This window comes from Opisthorchis viverrini, assembly GCF_000715545.1.
Source record: "Opisthorchis viverrini unplaced genomic scaffold opera_v5_211, whole genome shotgun sequence".
Taxonomy (NCBI): Eukaryota; Metazoa; Platyhelminthes; class Trematoda; order Opisthorchiida; family Opisthorchiidae; genus Opisthorchis; species Opisthorchis viverrini.
In genome coordinates this window covers 891,700-908,286 of record NW_008751861.1, presented here as the reverse complement: position 1 = coordinate 908,286, position 16,587 = coordinate 891,700, and the positions used below count along the sequence as shown (strand labels likewise).

Genomic DNA, 16,587 nt, shown 5'->3' with positions numbered 1-16,587 from the left:
AGTGACCTACTTCATAAAGAGCCCTAATGATGGGCAGACACAAGTAAATGTGTCTGACCTCAGGAAACGCCAGTCCAACAACAGCTCTTGCCAGTTGAAAAACTAATTCCTTGACATGAAATGATCTTCGATTCATAAATTAACAACACCACAATCGATGGCACGTAGGGCCGAGATGGTAGCGCGGGAACCATAGTCACTATCGTACTTCTACTTCTTCTCACTCCACACAGTCAGTCCGCACTTGACTGAGTACCTGTTGACAGTCGCCTCTGCGTGGTTAATTGGTCTGTAGACGCGTTCTCAAAACCAGAATCTTATCGCTCCATGTTTTTTATATCATCTTAGGCTCGGTCGAGTTTTAGCTCAGAATCCACTAGTGACGTTGTAGGTACTACCTTGCAGCTCACTAAGAGTGCGGGTGTTGTGGCGGTTGGTGATATGAACAGGTATGCTCGGCCGTGTTGACGCTGAATCAGGTGGTCGTCTTTTGTGGGACGCAAGCTTGACTAACAGTTGAGGATGCTTTTTACAGTTTCGTGAGTTTCTGGTGAGAACTTTGTGGATCTGGTTACAATAGTAATCATAACCATTCACCTACTTCACCCATTTTAGCACAGCCGCCATAACATTCAAAGGAAGCACGAGGGTTGAGATACTGCCTGGTTATCCAATCATAGAGAGGAGCAGTCGAGGTGCAGAGACTGGGTTCAGATCATGGACCTTCCGGTCAGTAATTTCTTACTCTAACCACTGAACTATCTCGATCTGTTTATACGAAACTACGCATGTCACTGACCAGTTACTCATGGATATTAAGCTGTTCTGGACAATGCTTTGATATACCCATGCTGACAGTGTAGTGGAGGCATGTCACGGTCGTGTTACTGTCTTTCAAGCTCGTCTCGTTTTCGGACCGCAGACGGATATATAGCTCTGTGATGTCTACTACCTGTTCTTACAGGGACTCGTGTCAAAATCGATATACATACATTAGTGAGCTGTCCAAACAGATTACTTCGTCTGTTGCCTAGCTGCCCCATGTTTCCATCACCATAAGACAATGCATGAGGCTGTTGTAGGTTATCCTTTTTCCCATTTTCGTCCCTCTTGCCTGCAGACTGGGAAGAAGTATCCGTCCCCTTCTATGAACATACATTTTTGGAGAAGCATTTGGATAAGGAGCTGCTCAAATGTGGCCCGCTATCCGTCTTCCTCGAGTTGGTGTGTCACGGATTAGCACAAAACCCGCATTTCACTGTCGAGCAAAAACGGGAGCACCTGAAATGGTATTCATCCTACTTCAAGGACAAAGTATCAGCAATCGAAGCATCGGTACAGGAAGAGAAGCGCTTAACAGAGTTAGAGCAAAAAGCCCGAGGTTTGTAGCTCATAGAAGCTTCTGTAAAACTCAATCCACCCTAATACACTGTTTCAATGCATTCTTTTGTTTTGATTCTCAGAGTTTTGAACCATGCGATTTCGCAGCTTGAATCGAAGTTCAAAGCCAACTCCATAAGTCTTTTGGGAGCAGTAGCACGTACAACGACACTCACGTAGGTGACCTTGAGGTAAATTACCCACCTTCAATAAGCCCGTAACAGTGGATTCAGAATGTGGCATGTCCTCTTTCACAGAACGAAAGAGACTGGGAAGCCGTTTTAGACAGTATCATTTGCTCTCAGGCCCTAATTCAGTTGCCTGGTGGTGACTGTCAGTGACGGACGCTTTAGATGCACTAAAGTCATGTATTGATTATCCCACAGTCATGCCTGTGATCCCATTCGTGTGTCTTTGTGCCTGGCACAAAGTTGGATGGGGTCAGATGACGACTCGAACCGTCTATCACTTTTGAGTTGTACGATCATGATAGGTACACTGGGACAAGAACTTTGTCGTGGCAATGTGACCTTTCCACGGGCTGTATGGTTATAGACCCATGATGGGTTTTAAAATCAACCAATGGGTAATTCTAATCGACCCACTATTCGTAGCTAATAATGAAATCCTTTCCACTGCCCGAATTCCCAGTTTTCGGCAGCTTACTAACCGGTGAGTTTCGCGCGCAACCAATCGAATAACGCGTAATGAGTTTTCGTACGTAAACACATTCATTGCCACGGCGCTTCTATTGCTTGTCCAGCCATGATCTTGGGATTCAGCCGGATGTTTGGAGGGTTAGCAATCCATGGACTGAGGGATCTCTTTCTGATCAGTATGTAACACAGTTGGAGTCACTGAGTAGTAGTCCCTGAAACGATATTGTATGCTACCGCCACGATCCTAATGGAACGGGAGTTCACGATGCAAGTGTTTGTTCAGTAGGCATAGCTGAAATTACAGATCTGGCTTTTAGTGCTAAACTAACTAACATAATTTCATTTATTCAAAAATGCACCTAAACCATCTGGAGTTGTGTTCCCTTATTTACGACGCCAGCCTGTTAGGCACCTTATTTGCTTCAAGCCCGCTCGCTCCACGATGAATTCATAGGAATTTCCATGCAAGGTGGCCTGCTACACAGCGAACAATGTTGCGCAGATAGTAATGAACCAATTCGTGCCTCCAGTAATAAAGATTGATTCGACTGATTTCGTCTTGTTTTCCGTTCCGAATAGCCTATCTCTATTTAGGTCGCTGCCTTGCATTTGGACTAGGATTACCGTGACACCCTCTCCAGTTAGTACCCAAGCGGCTCTTTTGTGTTCATATCTCCAAGAGACCCGAATATCACGTTTTGTAGGGAAGAACCTTCTCGGACCCTATTTCATTATCCGGAGGGATCGCTTTTCTGTCTATATCGAAGGTGATTCACTGAAAAGCTCCTGTGCTTGCATGTTTCTACGTTCAGCCAAAACGCACACCAAAATTATCGTTCCTTAAACCTCCAAGTTGACAAATTTTGAATTTCTCGTCCGCATCGCGGTGTCAAAACTACCCATGGTTTATGGAAAAACAACTCATTTTGTCAATCTGAGTAGTAACATTTATAAAACCAACCTTACCAACGTGGCTTTCAGTTCCCCCTACAGGAGCCCCTCGCCACAGCAATCCACTTTCCGTTTTTGTGTAATTCTCTCAAATTTCTGTTGTGACCAGCAAACTTAGTCTTTGACGTTTATCGACAACAGATAGGACAGATTTATCTCATGACACTAGCTTCACTACTCCTCTTATCTAACCTTAAACAGTAAAGCTAGATTTCTCGGTGGATTTCAGCCCTCGGAACTATCACCGGGTCGTAACACTGCTTGTCAACTCTTCTCAGGCAACCGAACGGTCCCGTCGGCGATCTCTGTAGGAAGGTACAGGAAGAGAAAAAAGTGAAACTGTCAGCCTCCATGAATCTCCAACTTGCTGATAATATTCCAGACTGTGGGTTGAGCTGGGCGACTGGGATAAATGTACTGGACATCTTCGAATGGCATGGGACGAGCCCGACGTCCACGACAGTGTCTTCGATTATGGATCTTAATGAAACAAGTCCACAACTTGGTGGTAAGAATCAGCGCCCATCGGGAATCCCCCTGGGACCTCATTCGGGACCTGAGAACACGATTAACACAGGTTTTCAGCTGTGTTGCTACTCTGATGTTTTGTTGCCTAAAGTTCTATCACCTGTCCGAAATTGCCGCGTTGGTTTAGGTATGTAGAGTGAGCAAACCGGAACGGTACAAACTAATGCTAACTACTGTGCCAGTTGTATTGGTTTTTATTGCATACGTTTGTACGGTTGTTTCTCTTTGGAAAAGCCACCTGAATGAGACGCTCAAAAGAGGACCTTAGAATTTTCGAATCGTTCAAAGAGGACTCTGGTGAGATGAACTAGGTGGTGATTGGGCGTTCGACTCTGGTAGCCGGTTTCGGTGCCTGATGTTAATTGCCTCTCGAAGGCATCAGTGTGATTTCTTGGAAGAAAAATAGGTAAAACAGACTGGTTGTTGTGAACGCCGTTGCGGATGGAAGACCTGCCTTCTTGCTGTATGTGCGTCTAGGCCTGCTGATCTCAAACTGAACGACCGATTAACCGACCACTGGGATGTAAGGGACTATTGTGGCTAGAGGTCCAGATTGATAAACACCAGTCTCCACACTGTTTTTATCAGTGTTTCCCGGATTGGGTACAGTTGAGCCGACGAGTCAATGGCTGCCAATTCGTGAGCATAAATACCATTAAGAAAAATTCTGTTTCTTTACGTCCTAGATGTACATTTGTCCATGTCATTATTGTAGTCTTCCAAATACTGCAGGTGACAAGGTAGTCCAATGATGATCGCCTTCTTGGTAGGATCGGCAAAATGATAGATGTGTATACGAAGCAGCAGACTTATTAGGATGATACTTCAACATGTTGGGTTGAATTCGCCGGTAAATTTCACACACGAGAAACAAGTGGTTTTAATCTACACATACATCTCGTATTCATGTAAAACTGAAGAGCTTAGAGTGACGTAAACAAAGTTGAATGTAGTTGATACTTAACGGCTAAGTAGTTGCGGAAATTTAACCGACATCACCTTCATATGAACAGCCTTTCTCCCCTGGCTCGGGTGGTGTGGCTAATTCACACTAAAGTAGAAGAGGACCGAGCTCCAGTTTCGCTCATATTAGGGCTTATCCACGCAGGAATTCTAATTCCGATCATTGAAGTGCGAGACGACCATGTTCCCACTCTGCGATTATAGCGCGTTAGACTCAACCTCGATCGTCGCATCTGAACAGCTGAACATGTTCTTTTCCAGGCAACGGGTGCTTCTGCCAATGATCCAGTAATTTCCATGTTAGCACATATTAAAAACTCGCCGGTCAGAACCCATTGGTCATTTGGCACTAAGTGGACGTTTCTGGGCTGCCGGGTACATTACATTAGGTAGTGTGCGTACTGCATAGTCAAGTGAATCAAAGAAGCTTTGTTGCCCTTTTCCAAAACGTCCCTGACAGAAAAAACGGATCAAAAATCTCAAATTCCGAACCCTAGGGACTCTAGTTGCAACGAGGAGTACTCGGCTAGAGCCAATATCTGTAGACAGCATATTCTATGGAATTCAACTTGAGCTCCGCGTCTGGAGTTCCCCTCAGAGATAATCAACAAAATGCATATTTGATATGTTCTATCAAGCCCCACCACAGTCCTCGCTCGGATGATCTCTCACCCGTATTGTTCAAGAATGGGGTTGAATTCCTCAGTTAGCTCTTTTGTCATCTGTTTGTCTCTATCTGGAAAAAGGAGACTGTCTCAGACAACTGATACTACCAGCTGTCGAAAAATAGCGCGTGATGACTGCGGTACAAGTGGGGGATCAGTTCGGCTCTAGTCGTAACGGAAATCCTGCGATCACTGGTCTCTCGTCGTCCTGTGTGGGCTGTTGAAAGTGACACAAGAGTAGCAGACAAGATTCTGGCCTGGTAGGCGTTGTGTTGACCAAATCCTCACACTCCGTCAGGTGCTAGAACAACGCCGTACGTACAAACGACCAAGAATTGTACTACTCCTGGATTTCCAAGGTGCATTCGACTCAGTTGACCGGTCTGTTCTCCCTAACACACTCGCTCAGCAATTATTGTCTCGTAAGTTCATGAATAATAATTCTTCGTATTCTCAATCTTATGGGCGTGAGAGCCTACGGAAAACTCCCGAAAAACTTCCATACTCAAAGTGATATTCGATAAGAATTCCCGATTTCCCTATCATTTCTTGACCTCGCGATAGACAAGATAATGTTCAAATAGGTTCTGACGAAAACCTCGTCGATCTGGAATAGGCAGACGACATCGTCCTCGTCTTCGAAGAGGAGGAGAAGGCACAAGTGTTTTTGGATGCACTTTGCACCAGCAAAGTGTAAGGTCATGTTTTTGGACGTGCGGCCGCTGAACACTCCATCCACAATCCAAGAATTGGATCGTTTTGCGCATCTTGGTAGTTTTACTGCTTCTAATTGTACAGTGATAGATAAATTTGATGCACGACTCTCCAAGGCTCTGGTCACGTTTGCTAACTTGAGACACATTGTGGCAAAGTGTCACATACCTGAATCTCATGGGACGTCTGTGTCCGGATACAGTGGTGTCTGTTTTTCTGTACGGCTGAGACGGGGCCTTTGAGAGAAGCGGAACTGAGACATCTTCAGGTTTTCGGCAAATGTTTGTGCGACTCACCTTCCTGTACGGGTCTGCTTGATCCTCCTTCTGTGCATGGTTGGAAACGCTGCAAGAAGTGGTTGCTAATTGGAGTCAGTGGCGTTCTTGTTAGTTTTGTTAGATTGACTGAATCAGTGTCTGGAGATGTAGGCTCCTCGGATAATTGTGGTGAGCTAGCCCTAAGACCCTTCCAGATATATTTTTATTCTTCTTTTTTCACAAAAGGGCTTTCGGATAAATTGTGGGTGTGCATTGAAGCCGGTTGTCGTACCAATGATGATGACCAAGTTTCGATGTTTGCCGCATTCTGGGATAACATTCGTTACCAGAGTAGTCGGTCAGGCGTACCTTCACTACATGCGGCACAGTCTCTCTGCCAACTGTTCTCATGTCCGACCGCGAAATCTTCCGGTGCGGGACTGATTCACACCTGGTGATGCATCGTCAGATCTGCCACCACCTCAAGTTCACGAGACTACGGCTGTGAACTGAGAATTAACGGTTCAAACATAACCACTGGATGAAAGCGCGATTCCGAATAGGAAACTGGGATTCAGTGCTTGGGAATAACTTCCTAACCAATCTATCGAGAATGTTAGTTATCCCCTTTGAACACCAACCAGGAACTTCGGACTCACACAGCACTGATCAAGGCGACTAGTCGCTAGGAGTCTCATCGACTGACTACCTTAAAACGTGACCTGACGAAGCCTTTGTATCAAAAACGAAACGTCTAGTAATAAATCCGCCGATTGTTTACCAAACCTCTCAACCGGTCCTGAACATCTTCGAATTAATTGGGATCCGGCACTTTTCATCTGCAGTATGGTCAGTTGATAAATGTCTTTGTCAGTTAGAATGTTCAGATCGATGAACATCGCTTTTTGAAGTTAGCGAAACTAAAAAGGCGAAATTTCCCTTTTCAGTTCCCTAGTTAGTGAACTTATCCTTTCAGAAATCACGAAATGCATCACCGAAGCAGGTGACTGAGTTTACACCACGGCGGTTGCATTGCATTCCTCGTGCTGTGAGCTGGGGATCACTGCGGAAGTTGGGAATCCATTCTGGGCTATCATTTCTTTCTGAAACCCTTCTAATATCTTACGCTCCACTATTACTACAGGTTCCGTATTAGCCATACAAAGTTACGTAAGTGGGGGAAAGTAGCTAACAATCTCCTGAAAGGCTTTAAATTTTAGAAGAAACACTTGCAGAAAAGGACGCTGGTCATATTGTCATACGTACTATACTGTTGACATTGTCTGAAATGTCCAAAATCGTGTTATTTCCGGAGATATGCTCCTTTCTGGCGTGGAACTATGCCTAGCTGTGATAAACCACCTGCTGGTTCACCTCATCTTCCAGAAGATCACTTACAAAAAATGATAAAAACCGCTAATCATACGTAGGTCGTTTTATATGGTTTACACTAGACAGTACAGGGCAACAGTTAAGTCCCCACCCGTCATTTGCAAGTTTCTGTATCTGTCAATAAAAGTAAGTCTTGTTCGATAACGAACGGATGGTAACGGTGGGGAATCGTTCGAAGTTCAACCGTGTTTAAGTCTGTAGATAACAAACAATTTAATTTTTGGTATTGTTGTGGTTGATTTAAAAAGTCCTCACCGGTATATTAGTGTTGTGGACGAAAAACGGGCAAGCTAATGCTATATTATGTAGCGTTTCACACTCCTTGAGCTTATTCGTTTTAAGTCGTCCTTTTACTCAATTTCCTTTTAGAAAATGGGCTGTTTTCTCTTGATATCCAGCGGTAGTACAACCACTGTTCAGGTGGTTTGTTATATCATTGAGTAACCTGATTTGGGACGCAGTCACTCCACTTGAATATCCAGTATGACAACACCACCTGTGGTAAAGCTGTAGTTCTCAAAACAAAAATAACTTTCATGAGAAACACGGTTCCCAAATCCGCCCTAATCCATGTAAATATTGCGTCACGGGTATTATAATCGAAAGATTCAGTTGGGTCTCTTATTAGCAGTGAGGTGATTTGCAAAATGAATCTTCCGTTAGTCGCCTTGATCAGCGGCAGCAAAAGTTGAATTTTACATCAAACACATAATAAACGGCTGCTATGTATAATCTAATTATTTCACTAGTGTGAATCCGACACTGAATAGTTCACTTACGCACAATGATATCAACGTTGCACAGTGTACATTACCGTCTACAGTTGAAGACGGTCCTTATCGTCATTCAAGATTCAGTTAAGCTACTTTGATGTACGTACAAGCGGTTCCACTAATCCCAATAAGAATGCAAAACTGTTCAAGATCAACTATTTTGGAGTATAGCTGGTATTGGTATTGCATCCTAAAGGGACATAAGTTACTTGGTAATTGATCAGGTGGCTGTTGTTCTGTTCACCGAGTTTGGCAATTGATTTCCAAACCTTTGGTTACCATTCGAGGAGACACCTTCAGTGCGCTGTTGGATGGGTTACGGTAGAATTTTTTTCATTTTAATTAGGGGCTGTCTACTGACAACCGGTAGACAGTGAAGCAAAGAGCGCTGTCAGTAGCGAAAGGCATGTTCGGTTGAGGAATCATTCTCATGTATATGACACAGCTGAGACGAATTTCACGGGTCGTGCCATAGAGTTACATTGAACTATTTGTATACCGACTCCAAAATTGGAGCAGTTCAGATCCAGTGTACCAATAAACATGGGCTTCTTTCAAGAGGGGGTCGCATTTGCCGTATTATGTTTGCATGTCATCATACCTCTTCAAAATTTCAGCAAGTACCCTGAGATACAAACACTCGCGCAAAGCAACCTGGAAGGCACACTACCTTCAGTTAGACAATTTGGACCGCGTGGAATGTTTTTTTTTACATGGTTATCTTTCCCCGACGAGAAAAACCAGAGACGAAGTGAAGGTCTTTTCTGGTTTCCCAGACTATTCCTCAAGATGGGGTGGTGCGACGAAGAGAGCCCAGTGCTTTTCTCCCCGTCTTTATGACTATGTGATTATTTATTTATACAACATAAATCCAGCTGAAAAGCCCTAGTTGTAAAACTATTACGGCCACACACCAGTCGGTCAATGACGGAGCAAAAACAGCGGTACCCTGTTATACCATGATCTCTGGTTATCGTACTTTATGTCCACAATGGGAGACGATTTTAATTGAGGCGTCACTTTTGAATACAGTTGTTACCTTTACTTCCATGGGAGAACGCTTCACCACGCGCATTGTTTGACGAGTGTATGTCCCCAATCACTTGGTTAAAGCCTATTGGACCGAAAATTTACAGATGGTCGAAGTACGACGCATCTGGATGAGAAATCGAACTTTTAGTGTGCAGCCCCCAATATATTGGTAGGGTTTATCTTCTTTGTTTATGTCCCAGGAATGTTGGAATATCCTATTCTACCCTACCCGGATCGTCATCTGCTGAGTATCACTCAGGGCAGTCAAACTGATGTCGTATCGGCGCGCAGGATAACGCTAGCCTGTACCATACAGAATTTTCCTATTCAACAAATGTAGACAGAATACACTGATACCGACTGTGTTAAGTACAACGTTCACAAGGTGAAGCATCAAGACTGTAAAGGTGCTTAAGCAAACTCCTGATGTAAACCACTAGCAACTAACTTAAAAAAAGCAACGGCTGTAACGGAGATTGAAAAACCGACAAGCAACTACTTAGGAATCGTACTGTTAAGGTGGAGTTTGGGTGGTATTACGTAGAACACGAACCCATTTGGCGGAAAATGCAGTCAAGTTAGTAAACAATAAGAAACTATGTAAGAAAACCGCTCTCTCAGTAAGACTGTCTAGACGTGCCACTATGCCACTGTTCTGGTCAGTGAATAATATGATAGAAATGCAGTTGAATGGCATACGTCCAACCTACATGAGCGCCTTAAAACTGGCTACTACTTACGAACCAAATGTACGACTCATCAAAAACGGACACGTGTTCATTTTGGTTCGTAAGCAAAGATGATAAGTTGCATTTTCTTGGGGTTGCATGGCCGAGAAGTGTTTTCTAATGATATGGAACTTTCTCTACTTAGGCTGTTACCCTATAAATAATCATTCGCATTACACCGTCAAGGAAGACTAGTTGTGGGGAGCACCACCGTACCTTACCTGGTGTTTGGAGCCGGATGTTAACCGAACTGCAACGTGAGGTACGAAGCTCAGTCCCAAACCACAAACACCATATAAAAGTATGCCACCTAATCAACGGGATCTTTGCTGACACCAAGCTGTTCAACGCCGACTGCATCTACAATAGTAAAAGACTCACAGCAATACCACAAAAGAAGCGTAACCAAACTAAATAAGGACCACCCTAATTCAAAATCTTGATGAACCGGAAGAACTACAGCAGGATCTGACAATTGATCAACACGCCATACTGTGCGCGCCTAAACGCTGAACAAGAGAGAGCATCCCACTCCTATTTCAATCATGGCCCAATGGTGAAATCGTATAGCGAAACTACCTATCGGTATGCATTAGCTGAGTCACTTGTTTCAACAGGCGTAGTCAAGTAGGCTGTTGTGTAAAGTTTGACCGATTCGATTACTCAGTGAAATGAAGTCAACGTAACCCTATCATGAAGGCACAGGTTTCCCTNGTGGACGACACGACTGTGACTAGTGCACATGCATCCACCATGATCATTTTGAACGTTCAGCCATCCTGATGGTCAACTAGCTGGACTTGTCGTTGAGTTAGATAACGACGAACAAAGTTGTAAAAGTACGGAAAGCACTGCGAAGTGGAGTTTATTACGAGTGAAAATAGAAAATGAGGCTTTCTACAATAGGATGAACTTCTGATTGTGACATGTTTTACCTGGAAGTTCTACAACGAACGACAAAGATTGCCGTCTGGTTCTAGACCCGTAAGACTGTCAATTCTGCTAATGGGTATGATCAAAGACCTGACCGTTCTCTTGTTTCGAGTTTGGCTAGGGCTCCCTAATCGATGCTTAGTGTGCCAGTCGTCCTCTCAAACACGAGAAGCATAACAGTACCAGAAAAGCTATGCATTTTTAGTAAAACGATCGCGGGGGTACACGTTCGGTCCATTGCTGGTTTGATTATCACTTTGATAGATGCCAGCAGGAGAACGCGAAAACCGACAGCTTACATGCATCCTCGTCCGGAAGCCAGGTGTTCAGATCGTAGCGGGATGATTTCACGACAACCGTACATCGTCCTGACACCCTAACGAATTGCCGAGGCCGTCTTGCACACTATAAACGCTACTTCATCTAAAGCATGAAGAGAGTAGGGAACTGGATTGTTGTAAGAAAATCCAGGTGTTACATTGAATCTCTTCAGGTACGGCGGCGGACCATCAGTGTTGAACCCCAATATCATGCTGTCGATGACGATGATGACGTAACGAAAACAAGCCACTTCCCAGATTAACTTGCTGTGGTACCGCAAGAGTATTCCCTACTAAGCCTATTAGCTAATCTTGTACTTTTGATGTGCTCGATGAAAACTAGAAACCTGCCCCTTTCTAAAGCCTCCAGCACTTGCAATTGTGAGCTGGAGAACTGAGAACAATGTCATCCACGTACTCCGTATTGGTTTGCCCGCCACCCTAGGAGACGCACCACTCCCACGCATTCGGGTGCTCTTCCCACCGATTCGCCGGCTACGCAGTTGAAATGTAGGAGAGATCAGGCACCCTTGGTGGACCTTTTTCCTTAATGTACTATCTAAGAACGAACCTACGAAATATGAACATGCTTATTCGGTACTCACGGGTGACCAACACACTTCCATTCACCAAAGCTTCCCTCACCCGGATATGCTCTGCTCACGTAGACCACAGGGGTTGCTGACCAGACGCTCTGATTCTACCGCACACTCTTACGAACGGAACCTCATCACTATCCGAAAAATTCCTCCTGGTGGTATGGGTCAACAACCACAAACACTACTGATATTTCACAAGAGCGAAACAGGCGAAAGATAAGGAAATGGAGTGACTAAATTAACCTTGACGGTCATTCAGCCCTGGAATTCGGGTCGGACTGTGATGGAAGACGGCTAAAAACATCGAAACTAAACTAGGTCATCTGAAGAAATGGTGTTGCGAATGGTGATAACCGTCAGGCACAAAAGGAGCATGATGCAAAAAGGCTCAAACAAGATCCTCTCCTTGAATTCCATCAATGAACGTTAGGTTGCAGAAGCCAGAATCTGGTCCCATCTTAGAAGCGCTTTCGGTCTACCAGACTTTGTGGTAGATGCCCCACGCGGCTGGTCAGCATGTCCGTTTGCGCGGACAGCTAATCATTCTCCGAGAATCACAGCGAACGTAAGCTCTAAAACCGAATATAATTGGTAATGAATGAGCGCAGTGCTCGCTGAATTTGAAAAACTGCACAACAGATCTATCCTGATGTCGCTCAAGCTTATCTATTTTCACTCTGCAGTCAATGCGCAGTTGAGCTAAGCAAGGAGTGTATACGCCTCAGCCTTATCGAGAACCGTCAGCAGTGCGCACCTTACGAAGCTCGAGGGGAATTCCAACCCGCGACCACCTGACCGCACTACCACTGGAAGGGACGGATCTTCCAGAGAACACAAAGTTGTCCTGTATAATGGCAGAAACCTTGAGTTAAAAGACCGACCTTACTTTTCGATCTTATTCAACTCCTTTTAGCACACCGAAAACTATTTCGGAGTTCCAACATCTCCCTACTCCTTGATCTTGTTGTAGCAAACGGTGAACCTACGATCAATCTCGAATACTTGGCACCAGTGAAGACCAGTGATCACGTTGTCCGTACGCTGCGCAACACAAACTTGTAATATCCACCTAAAGCAAACAATTGCCCGAACAAAAACTAGCCTCTGCTCTGTAAGATACGGCGCGCTTCAACGATTGATCAGGTTCTCTGACGGATGAGACTGTGCAAGTCCAGCATCTAACAACCTTGGAAACAGCTGTGGCCCACACAAAACGCGAAAACCCCTATGAACGGAAATAAGAAGGCGAGTTTCAGGTGCGATTATGCCCTGCACGGATAGAACTCCAGCAAAAAGTACGTCACGAAAGAAGCAATATTCCTACAAGCGCAGAGGATAGAGCTAATATCAGTTTGAGGCAGCACACATCCACTTCCACCACATTCCTCAAAGCTCTCTCTGAAACAGAAACTATCGACGGCACTGTTTCCGCCAAAGGCGCCTGGACCAAATAACATTTCTCACTGCTATTGAACCCTAGCTTAAGAAACTCGAAAAATACCGCGATCGACGTGGGAAGATTTCGGTGTCCTACAATCACTCTTGGCGTCTGACCTACAGGGGCCTAATATCAGCGTTTAATGGATTCGGCCGAAGTAGCAGAGCGGTGGAACGACCTATAACAGAGAACGTAGTACCATTGATATACATACTTACTACCTCGAATCCCGTGAGGTCCGATGTTACGGAGACTAACGTGGTAAATCAGCAGCGTGCATATTTTGAGGGACTGAATCCAATCACCAAAGTAGTTGGTTTCAGGCGCAAGAAGTCATGTCTGACGGACCCGATCGCCAGTGAAAGTACGGCCGGCTGAGACCGAGGTCATCTGTGCTAACTTCTCGAAGGCCTTTGGTGGGTGCAGAATGACGTTCCTGGGGAGAACTACCCACAGGACAGTCCCAAATTAGCTGAACGGCGACTTGTTGGATGTAAGAATTATTTAGCACCGGATGGGTCATTTGAACTCGCGATGGCTCAGTGGTTAGGCCTCGAAATTCCGTGGTTCGAACCCAATCTTAGCATCTCAACTGCTGCCCTCTGGGCTTGGACAACTTGACAGTATCTTAAAACTGCAGCTTCCTTCGGGTGGCATAGCAGCTAGGCACCGAAAAGGTACCACACTGAATGATTACAATTCAGAATTCGATGGGAGAGTAACCGTCTGAGTGAGTTATACAATGCCCGCGTCCTAGAGACCACAAAGCCTTGTAATAAGCTCTCGATATAGCCCACCTTTAACCCATCGAAGACGCCCTACCCTTGAGTTGTAATGTCGCAACCTCGGTCATCAAACCTACGATCATAAACTTCGAGACACGCCCTAGGATGAACAGACGCCAGAATCAACGAAAAGACCAGCGTACAGTGGAACCCAGGAAGCTCAACTCACTTTCAGAAAGTCACCCTGGACTGCTAAGCTAAACGTCAGTCTCTTAGGACAAAGTTATTCAAAGCAATTATCACAACGTANAACTCCAGCAAAAAGTACGTCACGAAAGAAGCAATATTCCTACATGCGCAGAGGATACAGCTAATATCAGTTTGAGGCAGCACACATCCACTTCCACCACATTCCTCAAAGCTCTCTCTGAAACAGAAACTATCGACGGCACTGTTTCCGCCAAAGGCGCCTGGACCAAATAACATTTCTCACTGCTATTGAACCCTAGCTTAAGAAACTCGAAAAATACCGCGATCGACGTGGGAAGATTTCGGTGTCCTACAATCACTCTTGGCGTTTGACCTATAGGGGCCTAATATCAGTGTTTAATGGATTCGGCCGAAGTAGCAGAGCGGTGGAACGGCCTATAACAGAGAACGTAGTACCATTGATATACATACTTACTACCTCGAATCCCGTGAGGTCCGATGTTACGGAGACTAACGTGGTAAATCAGCAGCGTGCATATTTTGAGGGATTGAATCCAATCACCAAAGTAGTTGGTTTCAGGCGCAAGAAGTCATGTCTGACGGACCCGATCGCCAGTGAAAGTACGGCCGGCTGAGACCGAGGTCATCTGTGCTAACTTCTCGAAGGCCTTTGGTGGGTGCAGAATGACGTTCCTGGGGAGAACTACCCACAGGACAGTCCCAAATTAGCTGAACGGCGACTTGTTGGATGTAAGAATTATTTAGCACCGGATGGGTCATTTGAACTCGCGATGGCTCAGTAGTTAGGCCTCGAAATTCCGTGGTTCGAACCCAATCTTAGCATCTCAACTGCTGCCCTCTGGGCTTGGACAACTTGACAGTATCTTAAAACTGCAGCTTCCTTCGGGTGGCATAGCAGCTAGGCACCGAAAAGGTACCACACTGAGTGATTACAATTCAGAATTCGATGGGAGAATAACCGTCTGAGTGAGTTATACAATGCCCGCGTCCTAGAGACCACAAAGCCTTGTAATAAGCTCTCGATATAGCCTACCTTTAACCCATCGAAGACGCCCTACCCTTGAGTTGTAATGTCGCAGCGTCGGTCATCAAACCTACGATCATAAACTTCGAGACACGCCCTAGGATGAACAGACGCCAGAATCAACGAAAAGACCAGCGTACAGTGGAACCCAGGAAGCTCCCCTCACTTTCAGAAAGTCACCCTGGACTGCTAAGCTAAACGTCAGTCTCTTAGGACAAAGCTATTCAAAGCAATTATCACAACGTATGTAAGGTAGCATTAGGAGAGTAACGGCCTGTCACCAAACACGCTCGATGACTGTGCGACTTCACTTACATGGAGCGTCTCGCTTCCCTCGAACCATACCTAATGGCATCCGAAAATATGAGGAGTCCAACCTTAACACGTCATACGCTGAGGCACCTGCACCACCTGACGACCAAAAGCCACCACCCCGTGTTGATCAAGCATAAATGGAGCAATGAACTCGAGGAGGGTACACTGGTTAGAACACCGACCTATAAAACCCAACGATAAGCCTTTTTAGTACCACGAGTAGCGCAACTTGGTAATCTCGTCCTGGCTTTTGATATTCGCGCTTTGACTTCATCTGCCACAGTACCGCCGGACCACACTGTGTACCACTAATTCCAATGACACTGGTTGAATTCCCAGAGCCCGGTTGGAAGACTGTGAATTCACCAACATGACTTTACAACTTATGGATGGACGACTTTGACGAGCTACTTTAGCAACGCCTGCGGTTCCTCAACCTTTCAAAAGTGATAATGTAATTTGCATTTCCCACGTAGACAAGACTTTCGTTCGGAGATCTAAACACCGGGGTTTTGGACATCCCACGGAGCTCGCCCCACCAAAACACCCTTATCGGACTTATTTCTTATGTGGAACCCTTCAGAGAGCCCCATACACTCACGTCTCACCAACATCCACTGTAAAAACCGCATACGTGCCATAGTCGCTACAGCTGCCAGTTTCATTCACCAGTGATTTAGGGAGGTGGGGTAAATATCTACACATTGCAGGCGGTAGCCGACACAATTGATGCTTACATACAGAAGTACCGGTGGACTTCTCATTGAAGAGATCAGGAGAGCTATGCATTGAAGGCAACAGTCTAGGTGCATGAGCACCAGTGAGGGTACCGCTGGGCCGTCTGAAAATCTCAGAATATTGATTTCTCCTGTCTCGGGATCCCCATCCAGGGAGACGGTAATGACCGGCCTGGTGAGCGAGTGTTTCGATCACCAGGCCGGCTGTTCGCTTCCAAGCCAT

General features: G+C 45.3%; 2 protein-coding genes across 2 annotated transcripts in view; one reads left to right on the top strand and one right to left on the bottom strand.

The window, feature by feature from the left end:
• Nucleotides 1–1,389, top strand: part of T265_08182 (hypothetical protein) — a gene marked incomplete at both ends in the record, with an annotated part of 5,651 nt that extends 4,262 nt beyond the window's left edge. Inside the window, 2 exons of the mRNA XM_009173907.1 lie at nucleotides 392–449; nucleotides 1,083–1,389. Of these exons, the coding sequence (XP_009172171.1) occupies nucleotides 392–449; nucleotides 1,083–1,389 (365 nt within the window). The remainder of the gene's footprint in view (nucleotides 1–391; nucleotides 450–1,082) is intronic.
• T265_08183 (hypothetical protein) overlaps nucleotides 1–16,587 on the bottom strand; it is a gene marked incomplete at both ends in the record, with an annotated part of 19,666 nt that extends 3,079 nt beyond the window's left edge. The window contains 3 exons of the mRNA XM_009173908.1: nucleotides 3,236–3,295; nucleotides 6,157–6,205; nucleotides 16,229–16,587. Of these exons, the coding sequence (XP_009172172.1) occupies nucleotides 3,236–3,295; nucleotides 6,157–6,205; nucleotides 16,229–16,587 (468 nt within the window). The remainder of the gene's footprint in view (nucleotides 1–3,235; nucleotides 3,296–6,156; nucleotides 6,206–16,228) is intronic.